Source organism: Sapajus apella, unplaced genomic scaffold, assembly GCF_009761245.1.
Source record: "Sapajus apella isolate SASKATOON/1434 unplaced genomic scaffold, GSC_monkey_1.0 scaffold196, whole genome shotgun sequence".
Classification (NCBI taxonomy): domain Eukaryota; kingdom Metazoa; phylum Chordata; class Mammalia; order Primates; family Cebidae; genus Sapajus; species Sapajus apella.
In genome coordinates, this window is record NW_022437136.1 from 678,383 (window position 1) to 703,382 (window position 25,000).

At 47.0% G+C, this 25,000-nt stretch overlaps 1 protein-coding gene across 1 annotated transcript in view; it reads right to left on the reverse strand.

Moving 5' to 3' along the window:
- Nucleotides 1–25,000, reverse strand: part of BMERB1 (bMERB domain containing 1) — a 144,557-nt gene that overhangs the window by 38,639 nt on the left and 80,918 nt on the right. The window contains exon 2 of the mRNA XM_032269645.1: nucleotides 20,663–20,786. Coding sequence (XP_032125536.1) covers nucleotides 20,663–20,786 — 124 coding nt within the window. The remainder of the gene's footprint in view (nucleotides 1–20,662; nucleotides 20,787–25,000) is intronic.

Sequence of the window (25,000 nt, forward strand, 5' to 3'; positions counted from 1 at the left end):
TGTTGACCAGGATGGTCTCGATCTCTTGACCTCGTGATCCACCCGCCTCGGCCTCCCAAAGTGCTGGGATTACAGGCTTGAGCCACCGGGCCCGGCCTCTGTGTTGGTTTTTAAAAGTCTAAAACAGGACCAAATGGAAAGCAATCGTCATTGAATGATGACAAATTCTGTTTGGTTGGAAACTGTCAGAAAGCCTGTAATTTTCTTGATAAATATAGCACCAGGTTTAATCAAAGGCGTGATCAATGGACTCCAATAATGGATGTGATGATGAAGATGACAGATGGCATCAGAATTATCTGACGCCACGGGAAACCACAAACACACATTTCATTCTGATACCGATCACGATCCTGGACTATAGGGGAGAAACAGAAAGGTCCCCACTGCCGTGCCAAGGAGTCAAACTAACACAGGACAGATTTTGTACTTTCTATTAACAGCTGAGGCAAGTTTTCATCAAGAAAGGATTAAGAAGATGAGGCATCTGTAAGCAGCTGACGGACACTAGGGTTATTCTGTTTCATGCAGGGAAGAGGTGAGGGGATGTCTGTGCTGTGGGAGGTGGTGGGGGGGGCATCACCCTACCTGCTTCTAAAACTCCCAATGCCCAGGCTATGACTTGGAGCAATGACACAGGACTCTGGCTGTAAGACCAGGCCCTAGCATTGTCTTTAAAGCTCTCCACGTGATTGCAATAGATAGTCAAGGCTGAGAAGCCTAAGTATGGGGGAATGATCGCCTGGTGTAAGACGGACACATTGCCTCCAACCTCCGGCTGCGTCTGTAAAGGCTGTTGATGGGTATCAGTCAGTGCTCAGCTGGGGAAGCTATGTGCTCTGGGGCAAGGGGCAAAGGAATTAGACCTTCTACAATCGTCCAGGGAGCTGGGGAGATGGCAGTCTGGGAGGGGAGGGGGGGGAGGGGAGGACCAGAGAAATCATCAACAGCTGATGTGAGGGTCAGACACTTCCAGCTGTCAAGACAGGGTGGCAGAGGGGAAGCAGGTGGAAGGGTTCCCACCGGGCTGCTGCCTTGTCTGCCAAGCGTCCAGAGAAGGTAGGGCTGCTGTTGGTCTGAAGGGCCAGCGGTCAGGAAGACAAGCTGGAAGGGACACGGGGGAAGGTGAGGAGAAGCTGGAACCTCTGTGGCCCCTCTGTGAGATCACCTCCTTGGCTCACCATGACAGCCTTCGAAAAGTAAACACTGAGGTCACCTTCCTTCCACTTCCCAAATCTCCCACACCATCCTATTCTGCCTACTTTTAAAGCACAACCCGACAGGGAAAAGGATGTGTTTTGGCTCTGTGTCCCCACCCAAATCTCATCTCAAATCCCCACATGTCGAGGGAGGGAGGTGATTGGATCATGGGGGCGGTTCTTCTGATAGCGAGTGAGTGCTCAGGAGATCTGAGGGTTATATAAGTGTCTTGGCGTTTCCCTGCTGCCTCTCACTCTCTCCTGCCGCCTTGTGAAAAAGGTGTTAGCCAGGCTCGTCTGCTTCCCCCTCGCCATTCACCATGATTCTAAGTTTCCTGAGGCCTCCCTAGCCACGCAAAACTGTGAGTCAATTAAACCTCTCTATTTTATAAATTATCCAGTCTTGGGTATTTTTAAATAGCAGTGCAAAAGTAGACTAATACAGAAATGGATATGAGAAATAAAGTTCTTGGCCGGGCATGGTGGCTCACGCCTGTAATCCAAGCACTTTGGAGGCCAAGGTGGGTGGATCACCTGAGGTCGGGAGTTCAAGACCAGCCTGACCAACATGGTGAAACCCCATCTTGAAAAAAAAAAAGAGAGAGAGAAAGTTCTCAGCATAGCTAAGCTTTTTTTTTTTTTCTTTTCTTTCTTCTTTTTGTGACAGAGTCTCACTATGTTGCCCAGCCTGGAGCGCAGTGGCACAAGCACAGCTCCCTGCAGCCTTCGACTCCTGGGCTCAAGCAATCCTCCCACCTCAGCCTCCAGAATGGCTGAAGCTATAGGCATACACCACTACGCCCAGCTAATTTTTAATTTTTTTTTTTGTAGAGATGGGGTCTTGCTATGTTGCCCAAGCTGGTCTTGAACTTCTGGGCTCGAGTGATCCTCCTGCCTCAGCCTCTCAAAGTGCTGGGATTACTGCACTCAGCCTATGTTTTCAATAGAATATGGCAGCACAGACTAGATGAAAGAGAAATCCACTCAAGCTCACTTGATAAAAACATGGTTTAGTAAAGGTGTAAGAAAATGAAGGGAAATGCTAGCGTCTCGACTGATGGTACCCATATCTATCTTGAGGAGGTAATGGTTTTTGCTTGGAATTACAGCTTGACAAACACTTGGGGTGGTACTTGCACGAGGCCAGGCATAAATGGGTGCCATGGTTTCTTAGGAGAGGGCAAAGCTGCTGTGGATAAGACAGGAGAAAAAAATGTCTTTCTTTAAATGGAGGGAACTGGGCTCCGTGTGTGGAAAAAGCCAAGAAAAAGGAAACCGCCCCATTGTCTCATGGCACAGGGTGGTGAAAAAGACCTTGTTAACCAGGAATGTCTAACGTGAATTTCTAATTCTCCTAGTTACGGCCATACAGATGCCACGATCCCCTTCACTGGAACACTGACTTTTTTTTTTTTTGAGATGGAGTCTTGCTCTGTTGTCCAGGCTGGAGTGCAATGGCGCCACCTCGGCTCACTGCAACCTCTGCCTCCCGAGTAGCTGGGATTAGATAATTTTTGTATTTTTTAGTAGAGACGGGGTTTTGCGGTGTTGGCCACGCTGGTCTTGAACTCCTGACTTCAGGTGTCAACCCGTCTCAGCCTCTCAGAGTGCTGGGATTACAGGCATGAGCCACCACACCTGGCCTTTTTTTTTTTCCTTTTACAATTAAGAAAAATTAAGGTCTTTGCAGGGCTGTGGCTGGGGCTAGTCCTCTGGGGTTGGAGGGCCCGTCGAATGATAAGCCAGGGGAGGACTGTCACTGGTTACGGTTTTTAAGCCGTCTGCTGTGAAGAGGTCAATGCCACCCTTTTTGTGATGCTCATTGTATTGCTCCTCAAATGACCTGTGGGAGTAGGATAGGGCATTGTTTCATTCTGTTGTTATGGAAACTAGTGAAGCATCTGGGTTTCATATTCAGACGGATGGAGGTACAGGACACAAAGAATCAAGCATTGGAGCAGGGAAGTCTTGAGGATGGAAGTCCCCTGGAAATGTACATGCATTGTACAGCTGGATTTTGGATTTCCCTAGGTGGTGGCAACATGGGGTGGGAGGTATTTCCCCAAGGGTCGAGGAGGGGACGCTTAGGGACAAACAAGGTGCAACATCTTATGGACTGCCTAGTTCATCTGGACTGCAATTTGAGTGTCATGGCTGAGTTCATGCTTTGCTTTCAAGGGACACTGTCTCTCTTGTTTGTCACTGAGGCAGATGCTCTGTCTTTTTTCCCTCCAAAGACGGGTTTCTCTGCTTAGGCATAGACCTCTGTTTGCCACGCCCCCTTCATCCACCTGGCCCAGTCTCTCTCAATCCCAGGAGAGAGTCTGATCAGCCCAGACTGAGCCAATCTGGAGCAATCAGAGGAGTGAGGAGAGGCTCAAACACCCCACACCTGAGGCTGCTACTTGGTCCCAGCTGCTCAGAAGGCTGAGGCAGGAGGATTGTTTGAGCCTGGGAGGCAGAAGTTGTGGTGAACCAGGACTGCGCCGCTGTACTCCAGCCTGGGCAACACAGTGAGACCCTGTCTCAAAAAAAAAAAAAAGGAATAAATTTCCTCTTCCTTGTGACATCCTTCAGACATTCTGAGACAAATATTAGGTGCCCCTTGAGCCTTCTCTCTTCCTTTCAGCAACCTTTGAAACAGAGAAGAGCATCAGTCCACCCTCCAATCTCGTCCCTTCTCTTGTGCCTCCTCTTCCAATCAAAGAAACCAGTGTTTGCACTTCTGCATCTATTCATTTCCAAACTGAACTGTGTCCTGTTGGTAAAGTAACATTTAATGAGCACTTATATGGTAGCAGGCACTAGACTGAGCACTTAATACACATGGCCTCCGTCATTCCACATCACCTCCTTCATTCCTCATGACCACCTTGTGAGATACTAGATGCATTTCTGTTTTAACAGATGAGGCCGCTGAGGCTCAGAGAAGGTGACACTCGGGCAAGATTGCACAGCCTATACACGGCAGAGCTAAAATTCAAATCTAGGTGTAATTTAATCCAGAGCAAGTAAACACACTTACCAGGCATGAGGTCTCTCTGTTTATCAGAAAGCAAACCCATCAAAGACGAGGATGTCTAGTTATGAGAAAACAGGGATCCTGCCACCTTTGACAGAACCCAACCAGGAATGTCTTGGATTGATCTAACATAATTTGAGATCTCTGAAGAGTTTAGGGGACTAAGGACAGACACAGTGGAATTCGAGGAGAAAACAAGATCCAGGTAACTGATGGCTCAATTAATAGCAGCCAATTACATACATGAAAGATATAAGTCAGGATATTGCTTTAAGGGGGTGCCTGGGGATCTGCTCGCGTAGACCCAAGACACCAAGGCAGCTCTGCTAAGTCGCTTGTAGTTTTATTCCCTCCCATTTGTCTTTGGGTATCCTGTCCTAAAACTGTCAAGAAAGGGTTGGTATTTTATTTGAAGGAAAATATGGAAAGGAGGCTCAGCCAGGCATTATCCAATTCAATTCAGACCATTAAGTGATGGGGACAAGCCCTTCTCAATCTCTGCAGCCACTCGCGTCTGAAACTTTCCAGAAATAAGCAAAGAGAATGGAAAAGTCCTTAATCATCATGCCATGGTACTTGCAATTTGCTGATATCTATTGCCCTGTCTTTCTAAGAAGCTTCTTTTTTGGGAGATTTCAAAAAATGATGAGAACCCGGCACGGGGGGGGTGCTCTGTGTAGTGTGCTGTCTTCCCCTTTCCCCAGCCTCACCAGGGCTGGCTCTGTCATCGTTGCTGCCACACTGGGGCTCCTGCTCTGGGCTTAGCCCTTAGAGGAATTGCTGTGGTCACTTAATGTGGTAGACTGAAGAATGGTCCCTGAAAATTCCCATGTCTTAAAGAACTTATGAATCTGTTACCTTACATGGCAAAAGGGATTTGGGGCCAGGCATAATGGCTCATGCCTATAATCCCAGGACTTTGGGAGGCCTAGGCGGGAGGATCTCTTGAGCCTAGGAGTTTAACACTAGCCTGGGCAAGATGATGAGATCCCAGCTGTACTAGTCCTTTCTCAGGATGCTATGAAGAAATACCCGAGACTGAGTAACCTGTAAAGAAAATAGGTTTAATTGACTCACAGCTTCGTATGGCTGAGGAGGCCTCAGGAAACTTACAAACATGGCAGAAGTTTCCTCCTCACAGGGTGGCAGGAGAGAGAATGAGCGTGCCAGCAGGGGAAATGCCAGATGCTTACGAAACCATCAGATCTTGTGAGAACTCACTATCACCATAACAGCATGTGGAACCACCCACATGATTGAATTACCTCCCACCAGTCCCTCTCATGACATGTGGGGATTATGTGATTACAATTCAGGATGAGATTTGGGCGGGGACACAGCCAAGCCATATCACTGTCTCTACAAAATTCAAAAATTAGCTGTGTGTGGTAGCACGTGCGTGTGGTCCCAGCTTCTTGGGAGGCTGAGGCAGGAAGATTGTTTGAGCCTAGGAATTAAAGGCAGCAATGATCTAAGACTGTGTCACTGCACTCCAGCCTGGACAACAGAGCAAGACCTTTTCTCTAAAAATATGTATTTTTTTAAAAAGGAAATTTGGGCCAGGTGCAGTGGCTCACGTCTGTGATCCCAGCACTTTGGGAGGCTGAGGCGGGCGGATCACTAGGTCAAGAGATCAAGACCATCCTGGCCAACATGGTGAAACGGTGTCTCTACTAAAAAATAGAAAAATTAGCTGGGTGTGGTGGTGCTCACCTGTAGTCCCAGCTACTCAGGAGGCTGAGGCAGGAGAATTGCTTGAACTCAGGAGGCGGAGATTGCAGTGAGCCGAGATTATGCCACTGCACTTCAGCCTGGTGCCTGGCTACAAAGCAAGACTCTGTCTCAAAAAAAAAAAAAAAAAAAGGAAATTTGCAGATGTGATTAAATGAAGGCTCTTGAGATGGGGAGATCATCCTGGGTTATCCAGATGGACCCTCAATGTCATCACAAGTGTCCCTACCCATTTATGCCTGAGGTTGCAATTTTTTGAATTTGAAAAAGCAGACCTGGTGATGACCTTGAGTGGTAGGAGATAAATAACTCTCACATGCTTAGTGTTCCAATACTGGAACACTGGGTGTAAAATTTAGAGAAAGACAGAGGAAGATTTGACACAGAAGAGCAAAGGTGACAGGATGACCTCCATGAAGAGGGATTGGAAGATGCCATGCTGCTGGCTTCGGAGATGCAGGAAAGAAACACAAGCCAAGACATGCAAAGAATACGGTTGTAGAAGCTGGGGCGAATGAGGAAGAAGCTTCTCCTCTAGAGCCTCCAGAAAGAGCATGGCCTGCTGACACCTTGATTCTGGCTCAGTGAAATCGATTTCAGACTTCCAGCCTCCAGAACTCAAAGAAGAGAAGGATGTGTTGTTTTAAGACCAAGTTTGCAGCGATTTGTTACACTAGCCACAGGGAAGTAATGCACTTAGCTGCATTATCACCCAGTTCTTTCCTATGAATGAACCCACTGTCCACCCTAACCATCAGAGCTAGGCAGCTTTCACCACCGACCTGCCACGTGAAGGGCAGCCCTGGAGACAATCTGGCTCTGGGAGAAGCGGGAAGATGAGCCCTCATTCATTCATCCAGTCAGTCTTCACTGAATGCCTACTCTGCGTTTGGCCTCATGGTGGGTGCCGTCAACATTGTTGGGAGTGAAAACAGCTTAACCTCTCCCCTCATGGAGGTCAGCATCTAGGAGGAGAGTCAGATATTGAACATATACTCACACCGATGAACGAAGATTTACAAAAGGCTTCTAAGGAAAGGATTGCAGGGATGGTAATGGGGCAGGGGCTGGGAAAGGGCTCGGAGGTGTCCCTCCAGAAATGCCCTGGATCTGAGTCCCGGAGGAAGAGAGAGTTTTTCAGGTGCCTTAGTCCTTTTGGACTGCCATAACAAAATAACTTAGCCTAGGCAGTTTATAAACAACAAACACTTATTTCTCATGGTAACAGAGGCTGTGAAGTCCAAGATTCAGTGTGTGGTGAGGACCCATTTCTCATAGATGGTGACTTCTCACTGTGTCCCCACACAGTGAAAGGGAGAAACAAGCTACTCTGGGCCTCTTTTACAAAGGAACAAATCCCATTCATGAGGCTCTGCCCTCAGGACCTAATCACCTCCCTAAAGCCCCACCTCTTAATACTATTACACTGGGAATTAGATGTCGACATAGGTAGTTATGGGTGATACAAACATTCAGATCACAGCACCAGGGAAGGAGGGTGGGGTGGGAGGAGAGGGATCCAGGCAGAGGGAACAGCACAAACAAAAAGGCCCTCATGGCAGGAGGGAACCTGGTGTGTGTGTTGAGCGGGGTTGGGGGGAAGGGGGTTGGGGGAGGGGGAGGGGAGGGGAAAGGGTGGGGGTGGGAGGGAGGGGGGAGGGTAGGGGAGTGGAGTCTAAAAGGCCCAAGAAAGTGGCATGTGTGTGTAAGGGAGGGAGCTGGGGTATGGAATGGATGAAGAAAAGAAGAGCCTAGAGAGGTGTGAGCAGATCCAGCAGGACTTCATAGGCTTTATCATGCTATCACATGCTGAAGGTGTTTGGTATGGTGTGAATGTTTGTGACTCTCCAAAATTCATATTGAAACTTAATTTCCATTGCAATAGGATTAAGATGTGGGAACCTTTAGAAGGTGAGATCAGTGCTCTTAAAAAAGTACTGGAGAGAGCAAGTTCAGTCCTTTTTGACCTTCTGTCCATTCTGCTTGTGAGAAGACAGTGGTCTTCCTCTCTGGAGATCACAGAAAAAAGGCACCAGCTTGGAAGCAGAGAATGAGCCTTACTAGGTTTGGAGTCTGCTGGCATCTTGATCTGGGACTTCCCAGCTCCAGGGCTGGGAGAAAGAAGTTTCTATTTATAACTTGTCCAGTCTAAGGAATTTTGTTACAGCAACAGGAATGGACTCGGACAGTGTTTAAATCCGAGAGCTATAATCACATTCACATGTTGAGAAAATGTCTCTGGCTGCAGGACAGAGATGGGTGTGTGAACCTGGGTGGTGGCCGTGTAGATGGAGAAAGGTGGACAGCCGAAAACTATTTTAGGAGGTGAAATAAACACCAGCTGGTGATGAACTGAATATATGAGTGGCGGGTTGGGAGGGGTCAAGGATGATGTCTAATTTTGGAATTTTGAGATTTCTATGGATAGATGGTGGTGCTGGGACGTTTGCTGAGCTAGGGCTGGGGGGCATTGCGGGTAGATTCGGGGATCAGGAGTTTGACTTGGAGAGATTGAGTTAAAGGTATCTTTGAGACATTTAAGTAGAAGTATCAGATACTGTAACTTCCCCTGCTGGTCTGTCTCAGCATTTTCCCCTTAGAAATGTGTGTGTGTCCCCAAAAAGACAAATATTATGTGATTCTACTTTTTCTCTGTAGCCCAAGCTGGAGTGCAGTAACAGGACCTCAGCTCACTGCAACCTCTGCCTCCAGGGCTCAAGCAATTCTCATGCCTCAGCCTCCTAAGTAGCTGGGACCACAGGTGTGCGCCACCATGCCTGGCTAATTTTTTGTATTTTAGTAGAGATGGACTTTCATCATGTTGCCCAGGGTTGTCTCAAACTCCTGAGGTCAGGCGATCCGCCCACCTTGGCCTCCCAAAGTGCTGGGATTATAGGTGCTAGCCACCGGGCCTGGCCTGATTCCACTTTTATGAAGTACACAGAGTCATCAAAATCAGAGACAGAAAGTAGAATTCTGGTTACCAGGAGCCGGAGGGAAGGGAGTTCATGTTTAATGGTACAGAGTTTCAGTCTGGGAAGATGAAAAAAATTCTGGAGGGGGCCGGTGGTGATGGTTATATCACAGTATGAATGTTCTTAACCAGACAAAACCATAAGAAATGGTTTAAGACAGTAAATATTATTACGTATATGTACTCTCTTATATAATAAATGTTATATGTAATATATATATAACACAAATATTTACTATTAATAGTAAATATTATTTTATATATAATATATATTTATATGTATTTGGCCACAATTTAAAAAAATAGAAGTGCGTGTGAACTATACATAAAAGTATGCATAAAACATATTATTTTTCTAATATATAATCTTTATATGCTAATAAAATATATAATAGTAAACATAAGCTAAATAATATAATATTTTATTTTATTTATTCATAGTTTATGGAAAATTATGATATTTATTTTTTTTCATGATTCTCTATCTAGAAAATACTTTATTATTTTTGTGGAATAATAAAGCAGTTATGTTCCAAGCATCCTACTTCGGTAATAATCTGCGTGCGACTCTTGATGGCCCCGTGTGCCCCATTCCCTCGTACTTATTCCCTCAGAGGTAGACACCATCACAAACTCGTGTTAATGCTTTTTATTTTTATCGTTTACTGCTCATATATGAATGCCTGCACAATTGTATTTTTTAGTTTTATAAACTTTATATAAACTTGTTAATCAGCATCTTGTTTTTGAGATGCTTTCATGTCCATACATGCTTATTCATTTTTCACTGCTGTATAGTATTCTGTGGTACAACCAGAACACCAACAAAGCAGGTATGAACATTCTGGAACATGCCTCCTGATGCTCCTGTGTAGATTTTCTAGGGCAGTGCTGGTCAATAGAATGTTCTACAACAATAGAAACGTTCTATACAAATGGGGACTTTTCAATACAATTGCCACTAGCCACTGTTTACTAATGAGTACTTGAAACACGGCTCAGGCTACCGAGGGACTGAATTTTAAATGCTATGTAATTTTAATGATTTTAAAGTGAAATAGCCACGTGAAGCTAGTGGTAACCAGGGATAGACCCAGGAGCAAAACTGCAAAGTGTAATTACCTGTTGATCTTTACGAGGTAACAGTGAAATGTTTTCCAAAGAGGTAGAGCCAATTTCCCTATATCTTTATTTTATCCAGCTCCCTAGATCTTTGCTAACCAGATGAACTATCCAAATGAAAGTTGATCCAAAGATAAACTTTCTGGCTGGGCGTGGTGGCTCAGGCCTGTAATACCAGCACTTTGGGAGGCCAAGGTGGGTGGATTGCGAGGTCAGGAGTTCAAGACCAACCTGGCCAAGATGGTGAAACCTCATCTCTACTAAAAATACAAAAATTAGCTGGACATGGTGGCATACGCCTGTAATTCCAGCTACTTGGGAGGCTGAGGCAGGAGAATCACTTGAACCCAGGAGGTGGAGGTTGCAGTGAGCCAAGATCAAGCCACTCCACTCTAGCCTTGGCGAAAAAGCAAAACTCCAACTCAAAAAAAAAAAAAAAAAATCTGAGAACAAAAGGGGCTCTATTAGTTACTAGTCAGGGTTCTCCAGAGAACAGAACCAAAAGGACTGACAGATGTAAAAAGAGATTTATTTTGTTTAATTTGGTATTTTTTAATCCTTTTTTTTTTTGAGATGAAGTCTCCCTTTCTTGCCCAGGCTGGAGTGCAGTGGCACAATCTTGGTTCACTGCAACCTCCATCTCCCGAGTTCAAACAATTCTCTTACCTCAGCCTCCCGAGTAGCTGGGACTAAAGGCACATGCCACCACCCCTGGCCAGGCTGGTCTTGAACTCCTGATCTCAGGCGTGAGCCACTAAATCTGGCCTAGAAAGAGATTTATGACAAGGAATTGGCTCACGGGATTTTAGAGGCCAAGAAGTCCACTATAGGTGGCAAACTGGAGATCCAGGAGAGCTGATGGTGTAAGTTCCAGTCTAAAGGCTGGCAGGCTCAAGACCCAAGAAGAGCTGATGTTTCAGTTTGAGTTCAAAGGTCAGAAAAGACCAATGTCTCAGCCTAAGCAGTCAGGCAGCCGGAGTTCCCTCTTAGCCCTTCTGCTGTAGTCAGAGCTTCAACTGGTTGGATGGGGCCCACCCACTTCTACATTAGGGAGGGCAGTCCACTTTACTCGGTCTACCACTTCAAATGTTAATTTTATCCACCAGTGCCCTCCCAGACACATACCTTGAAGAATCTTCTGCTAAACATCTGGGCACCCTGTGGCCCAGTCAAGTTGATGCATAAAATTAACCATCACCGGGGTCTTACATGGTAATCTCCCTCTCAACCCAGTGGAGTCTAGGTGGTTCAGAGGTGGTCCTCAGAGCAGAATGCAGTACATTTCTAGAAGATAGAACTTCTAGAGAGGAGTGTTTTCTTTCTGGAAACTTGTTCTGACCATGAAAGATAACTTGTAGCAGCAAGAGCTTGTGCAGAACATTTATTTTATTTTATTTTATTTATTTTCTTTGAGACAGTGTCTCATTCTGTCACCCAGGCTGGAGTGGGTACAATCTTGGCTCATTAAAACCTCTGCCTCCTGGGGTCAAATGATTCTGGTGCCTCAAACCTCCTGAGTAGCTGGGATTTCAGGTGCACATCACCATGCTCAGCAAAATTTTTTTTTTTTTGTATTTTTAGTAGACATAGGGTTTTGCCATGTTGGCCAGGCTGGTCTCGAACTCCTGACCTCAGGTGATCCACCTGCCTTGGCCTCCTAAAGTGCTGAGATTACAGGCATGAGCCACTGCGCCTGGCTCAACATTTATTTCTCCATTCCATCAACACAGATTCCCACCTTCCTCCCCACCTCCCAGTACATTTAGAAATGCAGCAGGAAGATCCTTCCATTAAGAAGTCTAGCTTAGAACATTCTCCCTCCTCTCCTCCCTCTAATCTATCCCTGTCTTCTTCCTTCCTTTCCCTCCCCTACACCCCAAATTCTTGTATATTTTATCCAAGACAAATTGCTTCTTAGACCTTCTGCAATTACGAGCACCTCTTCCCACCTGATATGTACAGTGGCCCCGGCAACAGTGACCTGTTCCTGGAAAATGCTATTTAAAACTCCGAGTGCAACTAGAGTGACGCAGGGCTCCCGAATGTGGCTGAGATGTGTCAAGTTACATAAGCGCACATGCTTCATTCTGCCCTTGGCTTGAGGCTCTTCCTAACAGACTGCAGAATTATCAGCTCATTAAAGGGGGAAAAAATGCAGGTTTATAAAAAAAGATTTTGATAATCATCATCATAAAATCAAGGCCGCAGGGTAGAGTTGCACTTAATGGTTGAGAGCCACACTCAGAGAGTCGGCACCTCCCAAGAGGGTCTCAAGGAAACCACAGTAAATCCCAGCTTCTCTCAGGGAGAGGAATATTTTCTGGGAATTCTCTGGAAATGTTTATAAGCAGCCCTGGTGCCCTGCTCTCCCACAAAGCACAACGTTAACGATGAAAGGAAAGAAGGGAATTTTGAATTGCTTACTACCTAGGAAGGGCCACCCAATTTCATACCGGTGGTCTGTTGTTATCCCTTGCTATGATGCTGCAGGGAGCTATCACTGACCCCGTTGTACTGATAGGGAAGCTGAGTTCGAAGCTGGATAAAATATTTGCTCCAGGCCACAGTTGTAAGAAGTAGAACCGGGATTCAAAGCTCGTTGGAAACCCCACAGCTTGATGACAGAGACCATGGACTCTTGTGATATGGAAGGGAAGTGGTGGGAAGGGAAGGACGTGGTCGCTTCAAATGTGATAGAAAGAGGGAAGGGAAGTGCTGGGTACAGGAGGGCGTGGTCCCTGGTGAAGGCCCCACCCCCCGTGCCCACGGACCTAGGTGAGGACAGGCATTTTTGTTTTCCTGCCCAAATGTTGCATTTCCCAAGACCACCCTGGCTTGCCAACCCCCCATCCTGTGCCTATAAAATCCTAAGACCCTAGCAGGTGGACAGGCAAGCAGCTGTACAGCAAGAAGAAATGAAGGGCCAGGCCGGCAACTCACGCCTGTAATTCCAGCACTCTAGGAGGCCGAAGCAGGTAGATCATGATGTCAGGAGATTAAAGCCATCCTGGTGAAACCCCCTTCCTACTAAAAATAGAAATAAAATTACTTGGTGGTGCGCACTTCTAATCCCAGCTACTCGGGAGGCTGGGGCAGAAGAATCACTTGAACTAGGGAGTTGGAGATTGCAGTGAGCCGAGATCATGCCACCACACTCTAGCCTGTGTGACAGAGCAAGACTCTGTCTCAAAAAAAAAGAAAAAGATGTCAAAGGGAGCGCGCTGGCAGAAGAGTACATGGCTATCGACTGGCCAAATGAGGCAGAATTGGGCTGGGGTGGTTGGAAGAGAGCTGCAGCCCATCTCCAGGGAAAAAGCTTCCCACTCCATCCCCTGTGGTTTCCCCCGTCTGCTGAGAGGTACTGCTACTCAGTAAAACCTTGCACTCATTCTCCAAGCCCAGGGGTGATCCGATTCTTCTGGTTCACTGAGGCAGGAACCCAGGATACAGAAAGTCCTCTGTCCTTGCAACAAGGTAGGGGGTCTAATTGATCGGGTTAACACAAGCCGCCTATAGATGGCAAAACTAAAAGGGCACCCTGTAACACATGGCTACCGGGGCTGCAGGAGTTGCAAGCATCCACCGCTAGACACTGCCGTGGGGTTGGAGCCCGACAACCAGCCCACCTGTATGTTACCCTAGAGGTTTGAGCAGCAGGTACTGAAGATGCAAGCCACTTCCCCAGTGTACACACTGCGAGGGGGACAAGGGAACTTTGCCCATTTCACCTGGATCCAGAATGCTATTTCATGGGAAATGTACAACCCTGGGCAAGTGACTTGAACTCTCAGTGCCTCAGTTTCCTCATCTATAAGGGCCATGTGATATTTTCTGCCTAGAGGGTAGTAGTGAGGATTATATGAATCAAAACAGCAAAACACTAGAAAACTGGCCAGCATAGAAAGTATTTTAAAAGAACTGTTGTCTACAATGTTTGCAGTTTCTTTATGCGTTCACGCGCGCACGTCTGTGTGGTTTTCAATACAATGCACTTTTTTTTTTTTGAGACAGAGTCTTTCTCTGTCGCCAGGTGCCAGGCTGAAGTGCACTGGCACGATCTCAGCTCACTGCAACCTCTGCCTCCCCGGTTCAAGCAATTCTTCTGCCTCAGCCTCCCAAGTAGCTGGGACTACAGGCGTGCACCACCACACTCAGCTAACTTTTGTATTTTTAGTAGAGACGGGGTTTCACCATGTTGGCAAGGAGGGTCTCAATCTCTTGACCTTGTGATCCACCCGCCTTGGCCTCCCAAAGTGCTGGGATTACAGGTGTGAGCCACTGCGCCCGGCCAATACATGCACTGTTACTCCATTTTGACTCTGCCAGGTTCCCAGGGCCTGACCCCTTCATCACACTTGGTACCTCTTCATAAAATGAAGTTACTGAATTTCAAGCCCAGGCTCTGGAAATATTGGAACTCAAAGGCTGTGCTCTTGCAATATGTCCTTCGCACGCCCACCTTCCCTGCCTGCTGCAGTTCTGACTCTAGCTGATTAAAACCTGCTTTTGCCCAGAGCAAGCCGAGCGGCAGGGCACGCTATCCCTTTTTATGAAAATCCAGCAAGCAGGTGTAAAAGGAAGATAACCACACCCCCACCCCATTTGGGGGCCGAAGATACTTAATTATCTGAAACCCAGATAAACAGCAGGAGCGGATGGTAGCCAAGACGTGGAAACGCTGAAGCAAGAGAGGGGGCTGCAAGAGAAGTCATTAAAAACTAAGGATGTGATTCAGTGCTGGAATGAAGGCCAGAGAACAAGCCTCTGAGAGTTCTTGCCTGCAGTAAGATGGGGGCAGGATGGGTAGGGAGATGGGGTGGCAGTGGGAAGGACTAGAAGGTGGCTGGAACATAGGGTCGGGAAAGGGGAAAACACAGGCGTTTCAAGTATTACCTCCCAGATGTTGGCTGCCTCTTTTCCGGAGGTGGTTTCGTACTATTGCCCTGTTCCAGTCAAGTTGATAAAATCGCCAAGCCTCAAGAGAGAGATCTCTAAATGACATTTTACGCATTGGAAACCAGAGGACATGCAAAGAGAAGTCAGCAAAAGACACACTAGAAATGCAGAGTGAGGAGCATACTCAGCTCCGGCCTGCCTGCTGGGAGCTCACTCACAGCTGGTCTGTGAACTTGACCTCCTGGGCCTGATTCAGGGCAAGTGGGTGTCCTGGGTTGGGGTAGTTGATGTATCTTTCTGTTAGGGAGCATTTGACATGGGTGATACGAGCATGTGTGTGAAGAGCTTAGCACAAGCCTAGGTCCAGAATAAGGGCTCCGTAAATGCCAACTGTTGTGGTCCTTCAGAGTCTTTATGGGAACAGGGTTCTCTACAGCAAATTCCCAGCACATTGACTTCACAAACCTTGACTGGCTCCGTTAGAGTTCATCATTTTGGTGTCTGAAATAAGTACATTGTTTATGTGCAGAGAAATGGTGCTACTGAAACCCCAGGGGTTTGGTCTAGGTCCTGCTGCTCACCACACAGAAAGCCCATCACTGAGAAGGTGGGTATTGCCAAGGAAGAAGATTTTACTCCTGTGCTGCAGCTAAGGAGATGGGGGCTCAGTCTCAAAGCCATCTCCCTGGCCAACTAAAACTAGGAGTTTAAATAGCAAGGAAGAAATGTAACAATGTGTAAGAAAACAGGAACTAGGGAGGGGCAAGGAAGCAATCATGATGAATGAGGGGTCTTGCATCTCATTGTCTGAATGTGGCAATCTGGTGAGTTTCAGTTCTTTGATACTTTTTTGAGAGGCCTGGGGGTCCTTTCCTGAGGAAGGAACTCAGATAAAACAAGTGTAAAATCTGAGTTTACAAATGTAAGCTCAGATAAAACAAATGTAAACTCTAAAAGATCAGAAAGGTCAACTAATGTGTTTATCGGAAAGAACATCTATGATAGGACTATTGGGTCAGTTTCAGTGGTACAGAAAAGTCCAAAGCCACTTAATAGAATTCCTCCAAGTTCCACCATAGGCAATTCAAGATGGCAGAACAGATACAAGATAAGGCCCAGTGTGGGAATGGGGGCGTCCAATCGGAAGCTTGTCCTGGCATTGAAGAGTAAGGCAAAGAGAAAAGGGGTCCTGGCATGGAGAATAAAGACAACAGAACAGCCTCAAGTTAAGGGTTCTGACCCCCAAGACAGACACCTTGGGTTCAAATCCTGTTGCTACTTCATCCTAGCTGGTGACCTTTAATAAGACACTCTGCCTCTCCCACCTCAATTTCCTCATTCACAAAATAGAAGAAAGAAATAGAACTCACTCTGTTGGGGTTCTTGCAAGGACTCAGGAAGCTAAAATTAAGGGGTGAATGCATGAAGGGATGTAGCACTCAGTGTGGCTTGTCAGTGCCCGTGGGAAACAGCAACTCTGTGCTCTGTCATGTGCCCAAGGTCACAGACCAAGGACGCAGGAGAGCCAGGATGATGACCTCTGATCCCACATCTCCCGAGTTCTCACCGGTTCCCTGGGAGGAGGGGAATCTCCCTCTTCTTCCTCACTGTCTTGGCAGGAAAGGAGAACAGACAGAGGCTGTGGATCTTGGGGGAAAGGACGAAGTAAATCAGCCAAGAAAAAGAAAGCCCATGAAATAATCTAAATGTCAGGCTGCCAGGGCATTGAGGGTGCAGCAGGCAGCCCACCCTGGACTCATGCTTAAAAGTCAGTGCAGGCTGAGCACCGTGGCTCAAGCCTGTAATCTTAGCACTTTGGGAGGCCAAGGAGGGTGGATCACTTGAGGCCAGAAGTTCAAGACCAGCCTGGCCAACATGGTGAAGCCTCATCTCTACTAAGAATACAAAAAATAGCCAGGTGTGGTAACAAGCACCTATAGTCCCAGCTATTTGGGAGGCTGAGGCACAAGAATCACTTGAACCTAGGAAGCAGAGCTTGCAGTGAGCCAAGGTTGCACCACTCACTCCAGCCAAGGCAACAGAGTGAGACCCAGTCGCAAGAAATAAAAATAAAAGAGTCTGAGGTGGGCAGATCACAAGGTAAGGAGTTCGAGACCAGCCTGGCCAATTTGGTGAAACCCCATCTCTATTAAAAATACAAAAAAATTAGCCGGGCATGGTGGCACATGCCTGTAAATCCAGCTACTCCGGAGGCTGAGGCAGGAGAATTGCTTGAACCTGGGAGGTAGAGGTTGCAGTGAGCTGAGATCGCGCCACTGTATTCCAGCCTGGGCAGCAGAGTGAGACTCTATCTCAAAAAAAGTCAATACGGCAGGAAGCCATGGAAGTGAGACACATTCTCAACCATGAAATAGGGTCTGACTTGTATTGTCTCCGCAGTAGCTGATGGGTATTAAAGTGATTACCTCGAAGCAGGTGTGACAAAACCAATCTCAAAGAAGCTGTTATACTATGGTCACTGGGAGTCTTTCAGCTGAGGGCTGTCACATTCCTGTCATTCCAAGCTTCCTTGCCTGAGCCTGAAGATGATCAGTAGGGTCTGAAATTTTTTTCTCTCTGTCCTACTCTGTGCCAAGAGTGTCTCGTGTGTGTGTGTGTGTGTGTGTGTGTGTGTGTGTGTGTGTGTGTGTAAGAGGATCTTGGGGTAAGGTTGGAGTGAGAAAGAATAATTTATTGCACATTTGACATATATTCATGAGCCTAAGTGCCAGGCACTGTTCAAAATGCTGAGAAGACATTATGAGGAAGTTACATAAGGCCTCTGCCCTCATGGAGCTTATCAGCTTGAAGGAATTATTTTGGTAGTTATAGTCAAAGTTTCCTTTTCCCTCCCCTTCCCTCCCTTCCCGTTCCCTCCCCTTTCCTCCTCTCTGCTTCCTTTCCCAACCTCCCTTTTTCCCTCCCTCCCTTCCTTCTTTCCTTCCCTGATTTATTTAATAAATATTCTGGAATCAGACTGTATCCTAGCTTGGCTACTAATTAGCTAATGCAGTATTGGGCAAATTTCTTTTTTCTTTTTTTTTAAGGAAGGAAGATGCCAGTTTTATTTAAACACAAAACATGCACATAGCTGTCTACTCATTTGCTTCGCTGCGCAGCCTGGCATTGGGATGGTGACTCTGATGGCCAGCTGGGCAGCTCTTTCCACCATGGCTTTGCAGTTCTTGGAGGAAACATTGTGAGCGATCTCATCACAGTAAGATTTGTTGCACATCAGCAGCACTTCCAGCTCCTTGACTTTGTGGGCAAATTTCTTAACCTCCCATTCCTTCCCATCGAGGACCCACTCACAGGATAAGCCCCACAGCTTCAGGAAAAACCAGCTGTGAGAAAGAACCGAGAAACTGAATTCAAGCAGGGACTTGGCTCAAGTCCTGTTGGGCTGGCGGGCTGAGGATGACGGATGAGGAGTTTGTGCAGATCTGAGCGTGCTGCATCCTTTGTCCTGGCAGCCTTAGCATCCACTCTGTATCTCTGAGATTGACGAGGCAGGTGCACCTTGGGGCAGGCTACACACTGTACAAGTCGGAGCTTGGTTGGGGAGCACCGTCATCAACTAATGCTGTCTGTAGGACCCCATTCCAGCAAGACATCTGGGGACCTGTAAGGGGGTTCCTTCCCTGGAGAATGTCCCTGATCTATGTCCTAACAACACTCAGGTCCTTCTGTATCCTTTAGATAATTTGATTTATCCAAGAGTCTACTGTTGACACTTGGCCCTAAGTGGTCAGACACATGGGCTTGATGAGGAAATTCAGTGAGATCACAAGCCAAGAGCTCAGGGCAGAGCCGCTGCTTAAGAAATGCTAGCTATTCTTGTCCTTAAGCCCTGGCTAAGTGCCAGGCATGTTCACATCTATTCATATATGTGCACGCACACACACACACATACACACACTCATACACAAAGCCATACACACATCCACATACCCACATCCCATACACATACACATCCACGCACCACATCCATACACATACACATACACACGTACACCCACACCCACACACACACACATCTACATCCACACACATACATCCACATCCACACATCCACACATCTACATCCACACACATACATCCACATACACACATACACACATACACACACCACATATACACACACATTCATACACATCCACACACACATCCACACACATCCACACAGACACATCCACACAAGCACACACCCACACATGCATCCACACACCCACACACCCCATTCACACACACACACATCCACACACCACACACACATACCCACACATCGACACCCACACACCCACACATCACATCCACACACACATCCACACACCATACACACATATCCACACATCCACACCCACACATTCACACACACATCCACACACCATACACACATATCCACACCCACACATTCACACACACATCCACACACACATCCACACATCTACACATACGTTCACATACCACATCCACACACAGACGTATCTACACACACACACACACACACACACACACATCCACACACCCCATTCACACACACACATATACAGACACATCCACACCTGCACACATCCATACACACCCACACACACACAGGAGGTTTTGACCTCTTGACCTCGTGATCCGGCTGCCTCGGCCTCCCGAAGTGCTAGGATTACAGGCATGAGCCACTATGCCTGGCCAGAACACAACTTTTTAAATGAGAGTCTGTCTTGAAAGACAACTGCAGCTTTTCAGAGATACTGCGCTGTGTAGATAAGGAACGTTCAACCCACATGACTCTGATGTTGCTAGGGACCCCATATCATTATTTTCCCCCATTTTAGAAATGCGGGAACTGAAATTCAGAGAGTCCACACAACCTGCCCAAGCTGATTGGCTTTTAAGAAAAATCTCAGGCCTATCTGAGAGCAGAGTGTGTGCTCGTGAAAGCCCCCAGCACAGGGTACCACCTCTGCGTTCTGTCCCTCTTTCTTTTCTGTGGGTGATACAGAAAGACCTAGGATTTTGGAGTCAGATTGGCCTGAATTCAATTCCAACTTCAGGGTTGTTGGAAGTAGAAAAGTTCCTTTTAAAGTTTCCTTTCTTGTTAAAGAATAAGTGTGCTAATAACTTTGTTAAGCCCTACCCTATGCAGCTGTTAGATATGCCATGCTTACAGGCATATGGTACACTCTATGTCCTTGTACTTTAACCAAGATATCTGTGCTGAACGTGCTCACAGGCATGTCTCAGCTCTCCATTGCTTTTACCTGTTTAGAAAAGTTTTAAGTTATTAGCCAATCGGGTTTTAGTTTAGATTGTGAGGTCTGGCTCCAGCCAACGGAGATCAGGCACAGCAGTAAGGACGACCCCAAATACATAAGGGATAAATTTGTGCATTTTCCTTTGTTCATTGTACTCTCGTGGCAAGATGGCTAGCAAGGGTACCCTTCCTGCAGTCCGGGAAGTACAAATTGCATCGCTGAAAGATCTTTTGTCTCAGTGCTAATTTTCCTTTGTGGCACTGAGCATCTATTTCCAACAAGGGTCTTGCTTAAAATAGGAGATAACAATACCCAGTTCCTTGGGTGGTCATGACAATCAAATGAGGCTTTTAAAGCATGCATAAAGCCTTTATCTCAGTGCCCAGCACACAGTAGGTGATCAATCAATATTAGGTTTTCCTCTCTCCTCCACACCCTTCTTTCTCAGTCACATCCCCAAAACACTCACATGAACCTGAGCTCGGACTCCCGGCGGACCAAGACTTCCCGGAGACGCTGAATTTTTGCCATCTCTAGCTCAATCTCCTCCGGCATCATGGTTGTCTCTGCCATGGAGATGATGTCCAGCTGATCTGTGCAGGAGACACGAAACGCAAGCGTCAGGACCCCAAGGCTGTACCGTGGGACAGACCTGATATGGCTCCAGGCCACAGGCTTTCCCGAGACCCTCATATGCCTTGAGGGCACACAGACGTCAGCCTGTGTTGCAAATGTGTATCCATGAGCGCACGCTTTAGAAACCAGAAAACATGTTTTCCACAGGAACTTTGCTTTTTTGTGTGTGTGAGACAGTCATGCTCTGTTGCCCAGGCTGGAGTGCAGTTGTATGATCTTGATCTCAGCTCACTGCAAACTCCACCTCCTGGGTTTGAGCGATTCTCCTGCCTCACCCTCTGGAGTAGCTGGGATTGCAGGTGTGTGCCACCACGCCAGACTAATTTTTGTATTTTTCGTAGAGATAGGGTTTCACCGTGTTGGCCAGGCTGGTCTTGAACTCCTGACCTTGTAATCCACATGCCTTGGCCTCCCAAATTGCTCGAATTACAGGCGTGAGCCACCACGCCTGGCCAGACACAATTTTTTAAAAGCTGAAAAAGTACACTACAATGTTAGCCATTCAAATGTTAATATATATGCATGTGTGTATATATTTATACTATTATATACGTATGCATCTATCCACCGTGATATGGGTCTTATTTTTATCATATGAAGTTAGGATCTCACTATTTCATCACGTGTTCTTTTCACTTAGCAACACGCCGTGAGCGCTCCTGCCTGTCCTTGGATGGTCTTCCTCAGCAGCAGTGTGGAAGGCGGGGTGGTTCTCTATTTGTGGCTGTATCATGACGCGCTTAGGCAATCCACAGACGTGTAGGTTGTTTCCTATTTTTCCCCACTGTAATCATGGGGAAAAAAATGTAAGAATTATTTTCACTGTAGGAATGTTCCAGTGAGGAAGATTCTCAAAGTGAAATCTTCGCACACATCTACAGGATTCCTTCTGGCTGTTTCTAGGGTGAATGGCTGAGTTTATAAGGGATATGCTATTCAAAGCCTTTGATCTGTAGTTGGGGAGGCTCATGAGAGGAGATGTTTTTGGTGTACCCTGAGACACCATCAGATCACCTGTATCTGCTAACTCCTTCCACACCCACCCCCAAGATGAAAGCCACCCCACACCACAGTTCTACAAGGGCGTCTGTCTTTTTTCCTTAAACTCAAGAAATAATCAAAGTTGGTATACTTTATACCCGTTATTTGGAAAGTTGTTCTTTTTTCTTTTCCTTTTTCTTTTTTTTTTTTTTTCCTGAGATGAGGTCTCCCTCTGTTGCCCAGGCATGAGGGTAGTGGCGTGATCTCAGCTCACTGCAAATTCTGCCTCCAGGGTTCAAGCGATTCTCCTGCCTCAGCCTTCTAAGTAGCTGGGATTACAGGCTCGTGCCACCATGCCTAGCTAATTTTTATATTTTTAGTAGAGTTGGGGTTTCACCATGAGCAGGAGTTGGCCAGGCTGGTCTTGAATTCGTGCTCTCAAGTCATCAGCCCATCTTGGCCTCCCATAGTGCTGGGATTACAGGTATGAGCCACCATACCTGGCTTGCTTTCTTCTTTTTGTAGAAGCAAGTTCTCCCTATATGGCCCAGACTGGTCTTGAACATTCGGCCTCAAGCAATCCTCCTGCCTCAGCCTCCCAAAACGCTGGGATTATTTACAGGTGTGAGCCAATGTGCCCATTAAAAGTTGTCCTCTTTCTACTTGTTTGTCTCCCTCCTAGGTCCTGGGGCCCTGGCCCCTGCATACCTGCACAGGGCTTAGGGTGCTCTGATTTCAGGTTTCCCTGAAGTCAGTCCCTGCCTGCTAGGGTGGCTGGATAGAACAGCACCCTCTTCCAGGAGCCCACCTGATGCATTTGTCCACCTATGGGCCTCTCCTGGCCCTGGGTTTTTCAGCAGGCATTGGATTCTTGGTAAATTGGCATACCTTTCCATCACCTACCCTCCAAAGTGTCCATTCCATGTGCCAAAGTTATCTGTATGCCCTCCACCAATCAAAACACCTTATTTTGCTGAGGAGACAGGAAGAAGGTACTTCTCTGGAGCTGATTCTCATATTGAAATTAATAGCCTCTCTTCATTCTCTCTGAGATGATTCCTTTTTTTTTTTTTTTGAGGCCAAGTCTTGATCTGTTGCCCAGGCTGGAGTGCAGTGGTACAATCTTGGCTCACTGCAACCTCTGCCTCCCGAGTACCAGCAATTCTCCTGCCTCAGCCTCCTGAGTAGCTGGAACCACAGGCACATGCCACCATGCCTGGCTAATTTTTTGTATTTTTAGTAGAGACAGGATTTCACCATTTTGGCCAAGCTGGTCTTGAATTCCTGACTTGAGAGGATCCACCAGCCTTGATCTCCCAAAGTGTTGGGATTACAGGTGTGAGCCGCCATGCCTGGCCTGACAAATCCTAGTGTTCAAGAGAAACAGTAACAAAGGCAATGGAAAAGGCTAAGCGATTACCTGGGGAGAGGAAAAAATTTGACCTGATGGTCACAGACCTGCTAAAGATTTTCTCCTCGGTTGGGTGTGTTGGCTCACACCTGCAATCCCAGCACTTTGGGAGCCCGAGGTGGGTGGATCACGAGGTCAGGAGGTCAAGATCAGCCTGGCCAAGATGGTGAAACCCTGTCTCTACTAAAAATACAAAAATTAGCCAGGCATGGTGGCGTGCACCTGTAATCCCAGCTACTCAGGAGGCTGAGGCAGGGAATTGTTTGAACCCGGCCGGAAGAGGTTGCAGTGAGATGAGATCCTGACACTGCACTGCAGCCTGGGCAACAGGGTAAGACTCCATCTCAAAAAAATAAATACAAATTTTGTTCTCTTTGAGTTCAGCATCTCAGAGCAATGTCTGCTTCTTTTATATTTTCAGGGAGCTCCAATATTTCATAAAACAGATAAGTGTAGAACCTGCTATTGGGTTGGAGACGGGTCACCGACCAACTGTATAAGTAGGAGGAAAAGAGGGGAGGTGGGTGAATGGGAAAAATGTGAAATTGGAGAGATTCACAATTGCCTTCTCCCTGCCTTCTTTTTTTTTTTTTTTTTTTTGAGATGGAGTCTCGCTCAGTCGCCAGGCTGGAGTACAGTGACACGATCTCGGCTCACTGCAACCTCTGCCTCCTGGGTTCAAGTGATTCTCCTGCCTCAGCCTCCCAAGTAGCTGGGACTACAGGCACACGTCACCACGTCCAGCTAATTTTTGGATTTTTAGTAGAGACGGGATTTCACCATGTTGGCCAGGATGGTCTCGATCTCTTGACCTCGTGATCTGCCCGCCTCAGCCTCCCAAAGTGCTGGGATTACAGGCATGAGCCACCATGCCCAGCCTCTCCCTGCCTTCTAAAGATGGCAGGTCCCAAAGATTATCTGCCCACCTGACCAAGCCTGTGCCAGAGAAGGGTGAAACGGGAGACATTAGTAGAGGGAAGGGAGGGAGTGTCAAAGAGAAGCGGGTAGGAGAGAGGTCAGAGGAGCCGTCTCAGGCTGTGGCTTGGGGAGAGAACATGATGTCTATCTGCAGAGGATTTGTGGGTAATGTCTCATGTGATGTCCTGGCTAAAGATCTGAGATCAGCTGGGCGCGGTGGCTCATGCCTGAATCCCAGCACTTTGGGAAGCCAAGGTGGGTGGCTCATGAGGTCAGGAGATCAAGACCATCCTGGCCAACATGGTGAAACCCTGTCTCTACTAAAAACACAAAAATTAGCCATGGTGGCATGTACCTGTAGTCCCAGACACTTGGGAGGCTGAGACAAGAGAATTGCTTGAACCCAGGAGGGAGAGGTTGCAGTGTGCTGAGATTGTGCCACTGCACTGCAGCCTGGCCACAGAGCGAGACTGTGTCTCAAAAAAAAGAAAAAGAAAAAGAAAGATCTCCTAGGGTCATCTGGTTATGCTTCAAGGCCCCGGAATCCAATTTTGGGTCCTACCACTGTCCCTGACACCATGCTGAGATGGCTCCTGGAATTGGTGCAGTGCGGACGGGCTTGAGGAAGGAGGGAAGAAGGGAGGGATAGGATCAAAATATTAATACTGCTCGGACGCAGTGGCTCATGCCTGTAATCCCAGCACTTTGAGAGGCTGAAATGGACGGATCACCTGAGATCAGGAGCTTGAGACCAGCATTATCAATGTGGCGAAACCCTATCTCTACTAAAAATACAAAATTTAGCCTGGCATGGTGGCGGGTGCCTGTAATTCCAGCTACTTGGGAGGCCAAGGCATGAGA